At 34.7% G+C, this 10,923-nt stretch overlaps 2 protein-coding genes across 3 annotated transcripts; one reads left to right on the top strand and one right to left on the bottom strand.

Annotated features, from left to right (window-relative positions):
• Nucleotides 1-415: 415 nt before the first annotated feature.
• Nucleotides 416-4,493, top strand: LOC148193590 (B3 domain-containing transcription factor VRN1-like). 2 transcript variants are annotated; one of them, XM_088098380.1, is made up of 8 exons: nt 416-606; nt 2,371-2,524; nt 2,656-3,070; nt 3,209-3,288; nt 3,402-3,657; nt 3,741-3,806; nt 3,917-4,002; nt 4,138-4,493. In XM_088098380.1, exons 2-8 carry the CDS (start codon nt 2,432-2,434, stop codon nt 4,369-4,371), a joined length of 1,230 nt encoding a protein of 409 aa, XP_087954506.1. In that variant the 5' UTR covers nt 416-606; nt 2,371-2,431; the 3' UTR covers nt 4,372-4,493. The 2 variants fall into 2 exon arrangements, with proteins under 2 accessions (XP_087954506.1, XP_087954507.1); XM_088098381.1 differs by lacking the exon at nt 416-606 and adding an exon at nt 1,789-2,186.
• A 3,130-nt stretch (nt 4,494-7,623) lies between these two features.
• LOC148193589 (putative pentatricopeptide repeat-containing protein At3g08820) lies at nt 7,624-9,914 on the bottom strand. The gene has a single exon (XM_088098292.1). The coding sequence runs from the start codon at nt 9,737-9,739 to the stop codon at nt 7,841-7,843; it is 1,899 nt and encodes a 632-aa protein (XP_087954418.1). The 5' UTR covers nt 9,740-9,914; the 3' UTR covers nt 7,624-7,840.
• Between the last annotated feature and the right edge of the window lie 1,009 nt (nt 9,915-10,923).

Below are 10,923 nucleotides of genomic sequence, written 5' to 3'. Positions count from 1 at the left end.
ACTGATAAAGCAATGTTGTGACATTAGGAAGCAAGTGAAAACACAACACTTGGACAACAGTTGTTTGTGAGTAGCATAAGTGGAATGGTAAGAGGGGATTCATTCTACATTATGTTGCTGTTTCCCAAAATAGCACAAGTTTGTTTTGTCCTTCAAAAGTAACTCCACGACAACGATGAGATGGTGTGTCCTCGTCAGTGCAGTCTGCTACACCAGTGAATAAAAATAATTTAACTATATTAAATTATAGTTAACTGTATTATTTTATATTAAATTATAATTCAAATAATTTTTTTTAATAATAACATCAATTAAATTCTATATTAATTATAATCTATTTTATTTTAAATTCAAAAATTTACTTTGAAATCCTATCTCTCAGTGTCTCCGAAATCAAGCAACTAAACCTTGTTGTTTTCCATCACACCACCTTTTCCATTTTGTCCTAGAACGTGAGTCAGAGAAGGATAGCTTGAACGAAAACCCAACTTACGGTGACCTGCCCTGGTCCTGCCGTGCTACTGCTCACCGTGACCCTGACATTTGTGGCCTGAGCGAGGCGTCTTAATGTTTGGGGCTGAGGGAGGCTTGCTGCATTTGCCACTGGTGTCTTTCTTTTACACACTTTTTCTCTTTCTTTTTCCGTTCATGAATTCAATGACTTGTGTTGTGTTTATCTTCTTCTTTGCTAATTCTAGGTTTCTTTCAAGATTATGTATGTTTTAGTGTTGTATGTTGTTCAAAGCTTAGACTTTTTTTATGAGGAGTTTGATGGAAACTAATGAAAGATTATTGCTTTGAAAGGGTGTTATATGATCTTTTTGCTTTTTTGTCAATGGGGCACATTGGTTAACTCTGGTTTTATGTTTACTCCGCGTTTAGACCGGCGGGGTGACATTGGATAACTAGTTTGTTTTGATTGAAGGAGGATAGAGTTTAGGAGAAATCTGTGAGGATTTTGGGGAATCATTAAGTGATTGTTCCAAATACTGAACTTTTTAGTTTTAGTTAGGCTTATGATATTCATGAAGATAAAGCTGAACAATATGGAGAATGTTATACCCCTTTTGACTATACATAGTTGGCAAAGATTATGAGTGCTATATGTATGTGGGATGAAAAGAAATCGAAAATCTGGAAACGGTAATTTCATGGAAAATAATATGAAAGGAGGAAATGAAAAGGCTAAGATACAGAGAGAAAATACAAAATGCAACTTATCTAATGATGAAATTCTCATATATTCTTTAAAAAATCTAATCTTGAAATTGGGATCTATTCCAGGAGGTATATATTAAGGATGTCAACCTCAATGCATTGTCCCTGTTCTAATGGGTCATAATTGTGACCTCTTTACTAATTAGGATGGGTATAAAGAAATGCATTTTCTTGATTTGAGATCAATGGACCCGTGCCTTATTAAGATGGATCCGGAAATAGTATATAGTAGTTACGTGGCTTTCATATGTTATGGATGATAATATTGTGGAGTCACTCAACTTGCTGACTTCATTTTTGAAGTATTATGTTCTGTGTTTACACTTTCTGAATGTTGTTTATCCTATAAGGAATGATGTTATCAGGCCTTGTGTTCATAAAACTGCTTCTTGGTTTTAGGTACCAACACATGGGGCAGATTTGAATTTACAGTGAAACTTATTTTGTTTTATCAGTTTCTGTTTTAGAATTTTTTTTTTCCAGAAAAAACTATTGAATATATTCTAAAAATTAGTACAGTTAGTTCACTTCAATTTATATTATAATTCATTGCAATTTAGACCAGTTTAGTATACTGCAGTTTCATAAAGCAAATTATAGTTCATTTCATTTCATCTGAATTACTTTTTAGTTCAGTTCCGATAAACTAGTTTTTAGTTTAGTGTAGTTTTTAACAATACAGTCCAGTACAGTTTATTTTGTCCACCCGTAGCCATATGTTAAACTCCTACTCGTGGTTGAACCTGCTCAGGATAAGAAAAGATTTTTTGTTACTTTTTTCACAGTTTAAAACCCCGAAGATCATCAGATCAAATTAATTGCATACTGGTTTTGCCTCACACTAAGAAGCTTGATGGATAAATGCAGAATCATCATAAGATATTTTCTCTATTTCCTGTCGATAAGGTGCACTTGGCGAACACCCTAGTTCCAAGCCGCCAATGCTTTCTGCCCTCACCCTATCCTAGGTGTAGCTAAGTTGAAAATAATTAATGTTTCTGAATTGAATTTGTTTCCATTTTTCTGCTTTACAATGTGGGTGCCATCTGTATGAACAGGTTTGTCTACCATTTTCACTCTACCGTGCTAGCTGCTTTTGTGATTTTTATGTGTTTTTCTTGGCGGCTGATTCATTGTTTCTGATTCCACTAGTGCTAGCTACCTGCTGAGTTTCACCTCAGGGACCTTTTATTCCAACCGAGTCACATCAGCCATGACTTCTTCTTGCCCAGGAATTGATCCTCTTCCCTCCGAGTTCCGCTTCTTCAAGATTATTGTGGATACTACTCTCCAAAAGGGAAAAATTGTGAGCATTATTTCCTTTACATACTCTTTCTCTATGTTCATTTCCATTTCCACTGAAACTTTTGTCATGGTATATAAATGTAGGATGAAACTTGTGAATTTCTTCATGTGTTCTAACATAAAGTTTTGCAGATGATTCCAAAGGAGTTCACTCGGAAATATGGTGGTAGATTGTTAAACCCTTTGTTTCTCAAGGTTCCCGATGGCATTGAATGGGAACTATGTTGGACTAAAGACGGTACTGGTAATGTTTGGTTGGAAAAGGGATGGAAGGAATTTGCCACTTATTACTCCCTTGGCTACGGTCATCTTGTGACGTTCAAATACCAACAAACATGTACATTAGAGGTACACATATACAATACATGTGCCGTAGAAATAAATTATCCCTCCAACAACACTCAAAACAGTTCTAGTAATGTTTTGTTTGAGGTAGCTCCAACATCACCATCTCTTCCTGGGCTTTCTAAGAAACCAAGGAAACACCCAATTGGGCCAGGCTCCAGTTTACCTCAGCACGTCCAAGTTAAAGTTGATCTGCTTCAAGGTACTAGATTTGTGGAGTTATTTAAAAAGGAAACGTTAGATTAAAACATTATCTATTTCATGACCATCCTTTTCTTTATAGGGATCTTTTGAGCTTTTAAGTGATTTTTTCATGACATATCATGTTCGATTGTTTCAGAGAATAGTGGTGCAACCAGATCTGAAACTCCTTCTTTTATGGTTACCCTGAAGGATACAAACGTGAATGGATATATTTTGGTGAGCTGTCAAGCTTCTTTTTAACCATTAACATAGTTTTCAATATTTTTTGTTTGAAGCCGGAACAATTACGTTATTTTTATATTTCCTAACTTTTGTAAGAATAAACTCAGGTCATTCCGTCCATCTTTACTAAAAAGTATTTGAAGGAAACCGGCAAACAAGATATCCTCCTTCAAGTCTTGGATGGGAGAACTTGGCACGTTACATTAAAGAATGGCAAATTTTTCAAGGGATGGAGGGCTTTTGTATCACATAACTATTTGAATGTTGGGGATGTTTGCATTTTTGAGCTAACCGAGAGCCAAGCTCCATGTTTTAAAGTGTCAATAATTCCAATTTCACAAGATAAATGTTCGAGTTCACAAGGTAATCTTAAGTTGGTTATTCTTTCAAATTACACCGTACTATTTGTGTAAAGTAATGACTGTAGATTTCTTCCTTTGAATCAGATAGAGAATATGTTGACCTTACGAAAATCCAAGACTTTAGATGTATTGATACTTTTTCCATCAAAGGTAAATAATAGCTTTAATTACTTTTATAACATCTTCCAAGATATTTCAATATTGTGTAGGGTTCATTCTAAATTCATGTGGTTTTTCTGTCATGTCATTCACAAATGGAGCTATGCAAGAAGCAGCAAAGTTCACGTCCGTAAATCCTTTTTTCACGCTCAAAATAAGGGCAAATCATAGGGGAGATTTCAGATCGGTAGGTTTTAGTTATGAAGCAAATTAAGTTGCTATTAGCCACCATATGTGATCGGTTTTAGTTATTTGTTATAGTTTTGTTGATAGTTAGAATTGATGTATCATATCTAGCTGATGCAAATATAATTTGATGTAGCGTGTACCACTTGATTTTGTGAGAGAGTACTTCCACAAGAAACAGGTGACGTTACAGTTTGGGAATAAATCATGGCGGGTAAAACTGGTTGGTGCTGTTCCAACAAAGCTGTCTCAAGGTTGGAGCCCATTTGCAAAAGAATGTAAGTTGCAACCTGGAAATGTTTGCGTCTTTGAGTTAACAAACGAAGAAGATTTAGTACTTGATGTTCATATTTTTAGGGGACAATCTTAGAGAATTCATTTGAAGCATTTATTGTAAAATTGCCCATTCATTTTAGTTTTTAATCCTCAAACTTGTATACAGAACCTGAACACGCTATCATGTTTGCAATGCTATTATTAGGTTTGTGGACAGGGACAACGTGTAAACACTGCCATGAATATGCGTACTTTGGTTCCCACAACTTAATAGTTAAATGTGTTCGTTAGTTTTGGTAGGTAGCTGAAGCTTTTTTCTTCTGTGAAGTGTTACTAACAGACAAAGGTGCAGTAGCAGAGAGGTCTTCCAAATGAACAAATAAATATGGTTTAATCATTCACGAAGTCCTTTTTTTCGCGTGGATTCTCAATTTAGTCCCTTTGTTTTTGAAAATCTCAATTGGGTCCCAAATTTATGAAAATTGCAACAATTGGATCCTTTCCGTTAAATTGTCTCCAACGGCGTTAGTGTGTGTCTGACGTGGCACGTCATCCACGTCAGACTACAGCGTGCCACGTCAGACACACACTAACGCCGTTGGAGACAATTTAACGGAAAGGATCCAATTGTTACAATTTTCATAAATTTGGGACCCAATTGAGATTTCCAAAAACAAAGGGACTAAATTGAGATTCCACGCGAAAAAAAGGACTTCGTGAATGATTAAACCAATAAATAAACCAATGAATGAGACAGATGTTGACAATATATACACATCAAATTCCTAAAATTAGCAAACTACCTACCTAGAAAACCTAACTAAATGGCTAGAACTGGAAACTAAGAGCTAAATCTGTAATTATTGAATGCAGAAGCATGAATCTTATGTAGAAACAATCATGAAACAGTAATTGGAACTGGAATTTAGCAGCAGAAATCAAAACTCAACATTCAAAACAAAGAAAAACTGGTGCCCGGGAGATAACGAGAATTACTACCTATGAGTAATCTGGAACAAAACTGAAATCAAACGTTTGGAATGAGTTTCAAATGATTAAATTGCATTGTTGAAAGTAAAAACAGGTTAGAAAGTAAGTGCTGGAATTGAAATCAAATGCAGAACTGGGAATTTAAAGAAAGCTTCTAAAGGCAGTAAAGAAAAGCATGTAAAAGCTGTCTAACAAGAAAACAATAACTCTCAATTGATGTTCATTAGGTTTTACTTTTGATGGCCAAGGATCATTTCGGATTCCTTGGTGTATAGGCGGTTACTTTATACTCACTAAGTCTCAGCACGAATCCATAATTGAGTTTAGTAGGTTACAAAAGTAAAAGCCACATGATCATCAACAGAAAAATGAATTCTGATGTAGAAGTGAGAAAGCATTGTAAAAGCATCAAATGTAAATGTGCAAGAAAGTAAAAGACAGAAACGTAAAGGTAAAAGCAGTAGAGGAATCTGTAGAAGTTTGCAAGAAAAGTAAAATTGCATGTAAACTAACTTGAATTTGATGTAAACTGGTGTGAAAGTACAAAGATTCTGAAGCACTTGCAACCTAGCTCCTTTGGAGTATAAGGCAGCAAGAGAACTTCAGATGAACGGACAGAACTCCAATTACAGGACCTACTCTAGAGCTTTTACTACTATTGAAAACTATGCTAAGGAAGCTGTATTGTAAACAAGTAAATCTGTCTATGAACAAGCCTTATATATGCTGCTGTGATTTAAAACTGGAAAACCTATAAAACTTCCTAAAAACAGTCATAATAGCAACTGCCAATGACAGGTCTAAAGTATATACAATCTGTTAGACTAGTTAAAACACAATTACAAGACTAATAGGTAGCAAGTAAAACAAGTCAGCTCCAATCTTCAGGCCAGGCTAGTGCAGGTCAGCTTAGCTTGATTAATTTTGCCTCTTTGAGTCCCAACTTGCAGGAGCAGGTTACTTCCCTTGGTCCAACCAGCTTCAGGTCACATCTCCAGCTTATTCAAGCTTGCCATGCAAGCTTCTTCCATCAAGTCACGTTCAGGTCAGGTGCAGTTTCCAAGCCTGTTTAGCTTCTAATTCTTTAGAAATGACAGCCTACAGCCAGTTTCTTCAGCTCCACTTCCAGCCTACTTCAAGTCTTGTTCACACTTCAGCAATGACTACCCTTAACTTCACTGGATTGGAACTGCAGGGTTTATCACAGCACAGAATTACCCAAGCTTCTCCTCTCAAGTTCACTGCACCAGCAAGCTAAGAAAATGAACTGCACTAAACTCTAAAGTCAACACCTCTACAAATTGTTTGACATTTTCAAAATTACGTTCTTACATCCAAATTAAAAATAATTGAATCAATAAAGCAATGCAAAAAGAATCAATTTAATTACATAACTATGGAAAAAGTTATGAATCAAACATGCAACAGTAATCAAAGCCGTCAGAATTTACTTTTAAACTTATTAACAAAAAGTCTATATAAAAACTCCAAATTAACACATGTTCACAAAAATTAAGATTTTTACAATGATAAATAAATTTGAGCAAAAAAGAGAAAATTAGAACTAAACAAGGCCCAAAAGGAATGCTATTAACTATGAAAAATACAAGAAAATAGGGACTTAGCACACCCTCACATTTAAGCCTTTGCACTCTGAACAAAACATAAAAGAAAACACAACTATTCAAAAAGCAGTTTACAAAATCTGAACAGAATCACTAATGTACTGCCTAGAGGACCAGCAATAGTAACTTTTAAAAAAATTGCCTAGCCACAAATATAACTTTGTCAATCGTTATTTTAAAAAATAAAATATTGCAAGCAAGAAAATAATTGAACTCATATTCGTATGTGAGTATATAGTGATCATATCATACTCTTATCATGTTTCGTAAGCTTTGTGATGGAAATGATGAAAATAAACCATTTTACAGACTTAACATGGACGAAATTGAAATGTGTATAAAGTTGAAGAGCCAAACTCAATGTAAAAAATAAATTAAAAAACTAAAAGTAAAATTTAACCTTTAAAATTTTATAACTTGTAAAATTATGTTGGTACTTGAAAGTATATGTATTTTATGGATTATTTTAAGAAAGATTTTGATAAATTCGATAAATTTCATACTACCTTCCAGTACAATGTATAAATATCACACATTTTGTTAGTTGTAATTTCATTGTACAGCTTTATTCACTTACCAATATTGACAAAAAAAACTGACTTTTTTATATTTGATGCAAGATATATATAATTAAATAAATTATTCATACATGGAAAAAAAAAATTAGTTACCTTTAAATGGTCGTGTATAAGTGGAGTGTGATCATAAAATGAACATCTCATGCAGGAGGATGCTACCTAATTACTTGTTATTCACAACACAATCTACAACCACCCAGGGGGTTTAGTCTCAAAATTGTCGTCATGCTGATAAATGGTCAAAGATAAAAAAAAAAATCAACATTGAAGTTTAGTTCCCTCAAAAATACTCCTTGCTCATATAACCAAAGGTGCAAGCTTTGACAAGAAATTACTTGCGCAATTTCCTGTTACTGCAATCACGGCTTATTTAACAACAGCATACAAGCAGGCAATGGCTTGCTACTTTCATATGCTTCACCAATCCACCCAATGTATGGTATATGCTCTCAATTTTAGGATGTGACAAACAGCCAATGAGAAACTCATGCACAACTCCATCCACAACAATCCAACTACTTCCTGGTTGCTTCTTGATTCCCTTCTCTTTCATTTCTAACCGCAGCTCCGAGACATCACTCCATTGATTCTGAGATGCAAATGCATTTGCCAACATAACATAGCCTGCAGAATTGTCTGGGTCTACTTCAACAAGCCTCCTGGAAACCTCTTGGGCCAACTCCACTCTAGAATGGAGCAAGCAGCCTCCGAGCAAAGCACCCCAGACAAAATTGTTAGGCTTGAAAGGCATGGAAATCACAACCTTCATAGCTTCTTCTATGCATCCTACTCTTGCAAGAAGATCAATATAACAAGCACAATGCTCCAATGTAAGACTAGGGGAAAGGGACACTTCTCTGAATATCCAGCGCCCACTTTCCAATAGTCCAGAGTGGCTGCATGCACTTAAAGCACCAAGAAACGTTCCAGCATTGGGTTGTAAGCCGAATTCTGGCATTCTGTAGAAGAGTCTCAATGCATCCTCTGCTTCACCATATACTGCAAGACCCATGATCATCGCATTGAATAAGACCACATCTTTGCTGACTGTATGTTCAAAAACTTCCTTTGCCTTATCCAAATTGCCACATTTTGAATACATGTTAATTAAAGATGTGGCGAGAATTTGGTTTGAGGCAATGGTGTCTTTATGTCCTAGAGATATTAGGTGATCGTGAACCCAACTTCCAAAACTCAAATCACCAATTTGAGCACATGCTGAAAGCACACTAACCATTGTGATATGGTTAGGTGTAGTGGCTGGTTCTTCTACCATCATACGGAAAAGACTTAAGCCCTCCACAGGATAACCGTTTTGAACATATGTATTTATCATAGCATTCCAAGGAACCACGCTTCTTTTTCCTATTGCAGAAATTCGATCAAACCCTTCTCTACTCTTCTCAACTTTCTCCCATTTACCTAACAAATAAACCAGCGCCGTGTTAACTGAATCACAGTAAGTTTCTCTAGTACTCACTCCATCACCAATCAATTCTGAAAGAATGTTAATCCATTTCTCAATTTTTGGCACCTCAAGGCTAGAACAGGCTGATAGAACACTGACCATAGTATCACTTTGGGGAAGCAAGTTCTGACTAATCATCACATGGAAAAGCCGCAAAGCCTCCTCACTCTGTCCAGACCGAGCAAAACCAGAGATCAAACTAGTCCAACAACTGACTACCCTTTTGTCAGGAATTTCATCAAACACTTTTCGGGCAGATGGCAAGTGGTTGTACCCTTTCGCGTACACAGAAACCAAGCCATTGCAAACAGAAGGGTCAGAGAGGAAACCCGTCTTCTGAATGTGGACATGAATCTGTTCTACGTGACGGAGATCTTTGGACCGAAAGCATGCCTTAAGGAGGAAAGAGAAAGTAAAGTCGTTGGGCGAAAGTGGATGCCGTTTCAAATCTTTGAACAGAGAAAAGGCGTGAAAAAAGTTACCCTCTTGGGCGAGAACTCTGATGATGGCATTGAAAGGAAAGATGTTTGGATTTTGGAGATGGTGAAAGACGCGAAGAGCAATGCGTGATGGGTAGTGTCCAATGAGGCGCGTGGCAACGAGGTTGTCTTGGTGTGCACCAAGTTGGAAAATGCGTGTGTGGATTTGGTGAAGATACGAATATGGAAGGTTGCCTTGTAGGAGGTCGGCAAGGTTGGTGGGTTCTGCAATGGAACATGAACAGGGAGAGTGAAGGAGTGCAACGATGGGTTTGAACTTTTGGGTGGTGGGAACGACCAACTCGTGAGACAGGGTGAACATGCTTGTTTGATTCAATTTTCATTTGAAGTAAGTTGCAATTGTTACATATTTGATGTCAACGAATGTTGTGTTAACATATGTTCTTTTTAGGAGTCGTCCTCCATCATTGCAAGCTTGCAGAAGACAAGATTATTGATTAAGAACTCTCATTGTCACGCTCCAATATGAACATGGCATGTACCAAGGAAAAAAAAAAACTAGTAACTCCTTGCTATCCCAAGGAAGGACAAAAACTGCTTTCAAACAAAAACACTGCTACTAAGTTAGGACAAATTATAACAATATGTTTTTTCAGTCAAAGAAACCTACCATTAATGGTTGACATATTGCAGTAGTTTTTGACATGTACTGTTAAAAAGATAGAGATAAAAATGGGCTCAACCAGAGAGATGAATACAACGGGATGCCAAAAAAGATTTTTGTTGTGGGTTGTAGATAAAGGATTAAAATACCTTCTTATACGGGTATATGTATTATATTATCGTATTATATTTGTTAACAGTAAAAAAATAAAAATAAATATTTAATTTATATTTTATTAAGTTAAATTTAATTAAAATTAATATTAATTTATATTTTTATAAAATTAAATTTTAATTAATATTTAATTTAATTTATATTTTATTTTATATATTTTTATAATTTTATTTTAATAAATTATAAAAATATATTTTTTTAAATATTTATGAATATATGCATATATTCATAAAGATATTTAGATTTTAAAATATTCATAAATATTTTTTAAGTAAATATTTATGCTGGTAACAAATTGAGTAACGAATAAACTTTTTTTGGGTCAAGTTACAGGTAGATCTGTGTCCAACATAACCTGTTATCATTCCAAGACGTATATATTAATTCATATAAGGTATAGATATGATTTAACCAACTTTATAAAAGAATATAGGAGAAAACATAAGGAATAGTTCTCCGTCCCAGCATATCTCCAAAAAATTCTATTATGTCCTTTTCGTTAATAACACTTAACCGTCTGCTGGTTATTTTTTTTTTATTTCTTTTAATTTACCTTTTTAATTTTTATTTAATAATAATAATAATAAATTACGAAATAAAATTTAATATTTTAAATTAAAAAAATAATAAATTAAAAGTTTATTTGTTTTAATTCAATAATAAATAAATATTTTTTATTTAATAAATATTTAATTAAATTAATATTT

This window comes from Vigna umbellata, chromosome 9 (assembly GCF_029865625.1).
Source record: "Vigna umbellata cultivar VRB3 chromosome 9, Vumbellata_1.0, whole genome shotgun sequence".
Classification (NCBI taxonomy): domain Eukaryota; kingdom Viridiplantae; phylum Streptophyta; class Magnoliopsida; order Fabales; family Fabaceae; genus Vigna; species Vigna umbellata.
This window is presented reverse-complemented; position numbering and strand designations above follow the sequence as displayed.

Coding starts and splice junctions, on each gene's coding strand:
- LOC148193590 (XM_088098381.1), top strand. CDS start 2,080: ATGCAGAATCATCATAAGATATTTTCTCTATTTCCTGTCGATAAGGTG. Junction 3,071..3,208: donor TAAAGTTGATCTGCTTCAAG/GTACTAGATTTG, acceptor CGATTGTTTCAG/AGAATAGTGGTGCAACCAGA. Junction 4,003..4,137: donor ATAGGGGAGATTTCAGATCG/GTAGGTTTTAGT, acceptor AATTTGATGTAG/CGTGTACCACTTGATTTTGT.
- LOC148193589 (XM_088098292.1), bottom strand. CDS start 9,739: ATGTTCACCCTGTCTCACGAGTTGGTCGTTCCCACCACCCAAAAGTTC.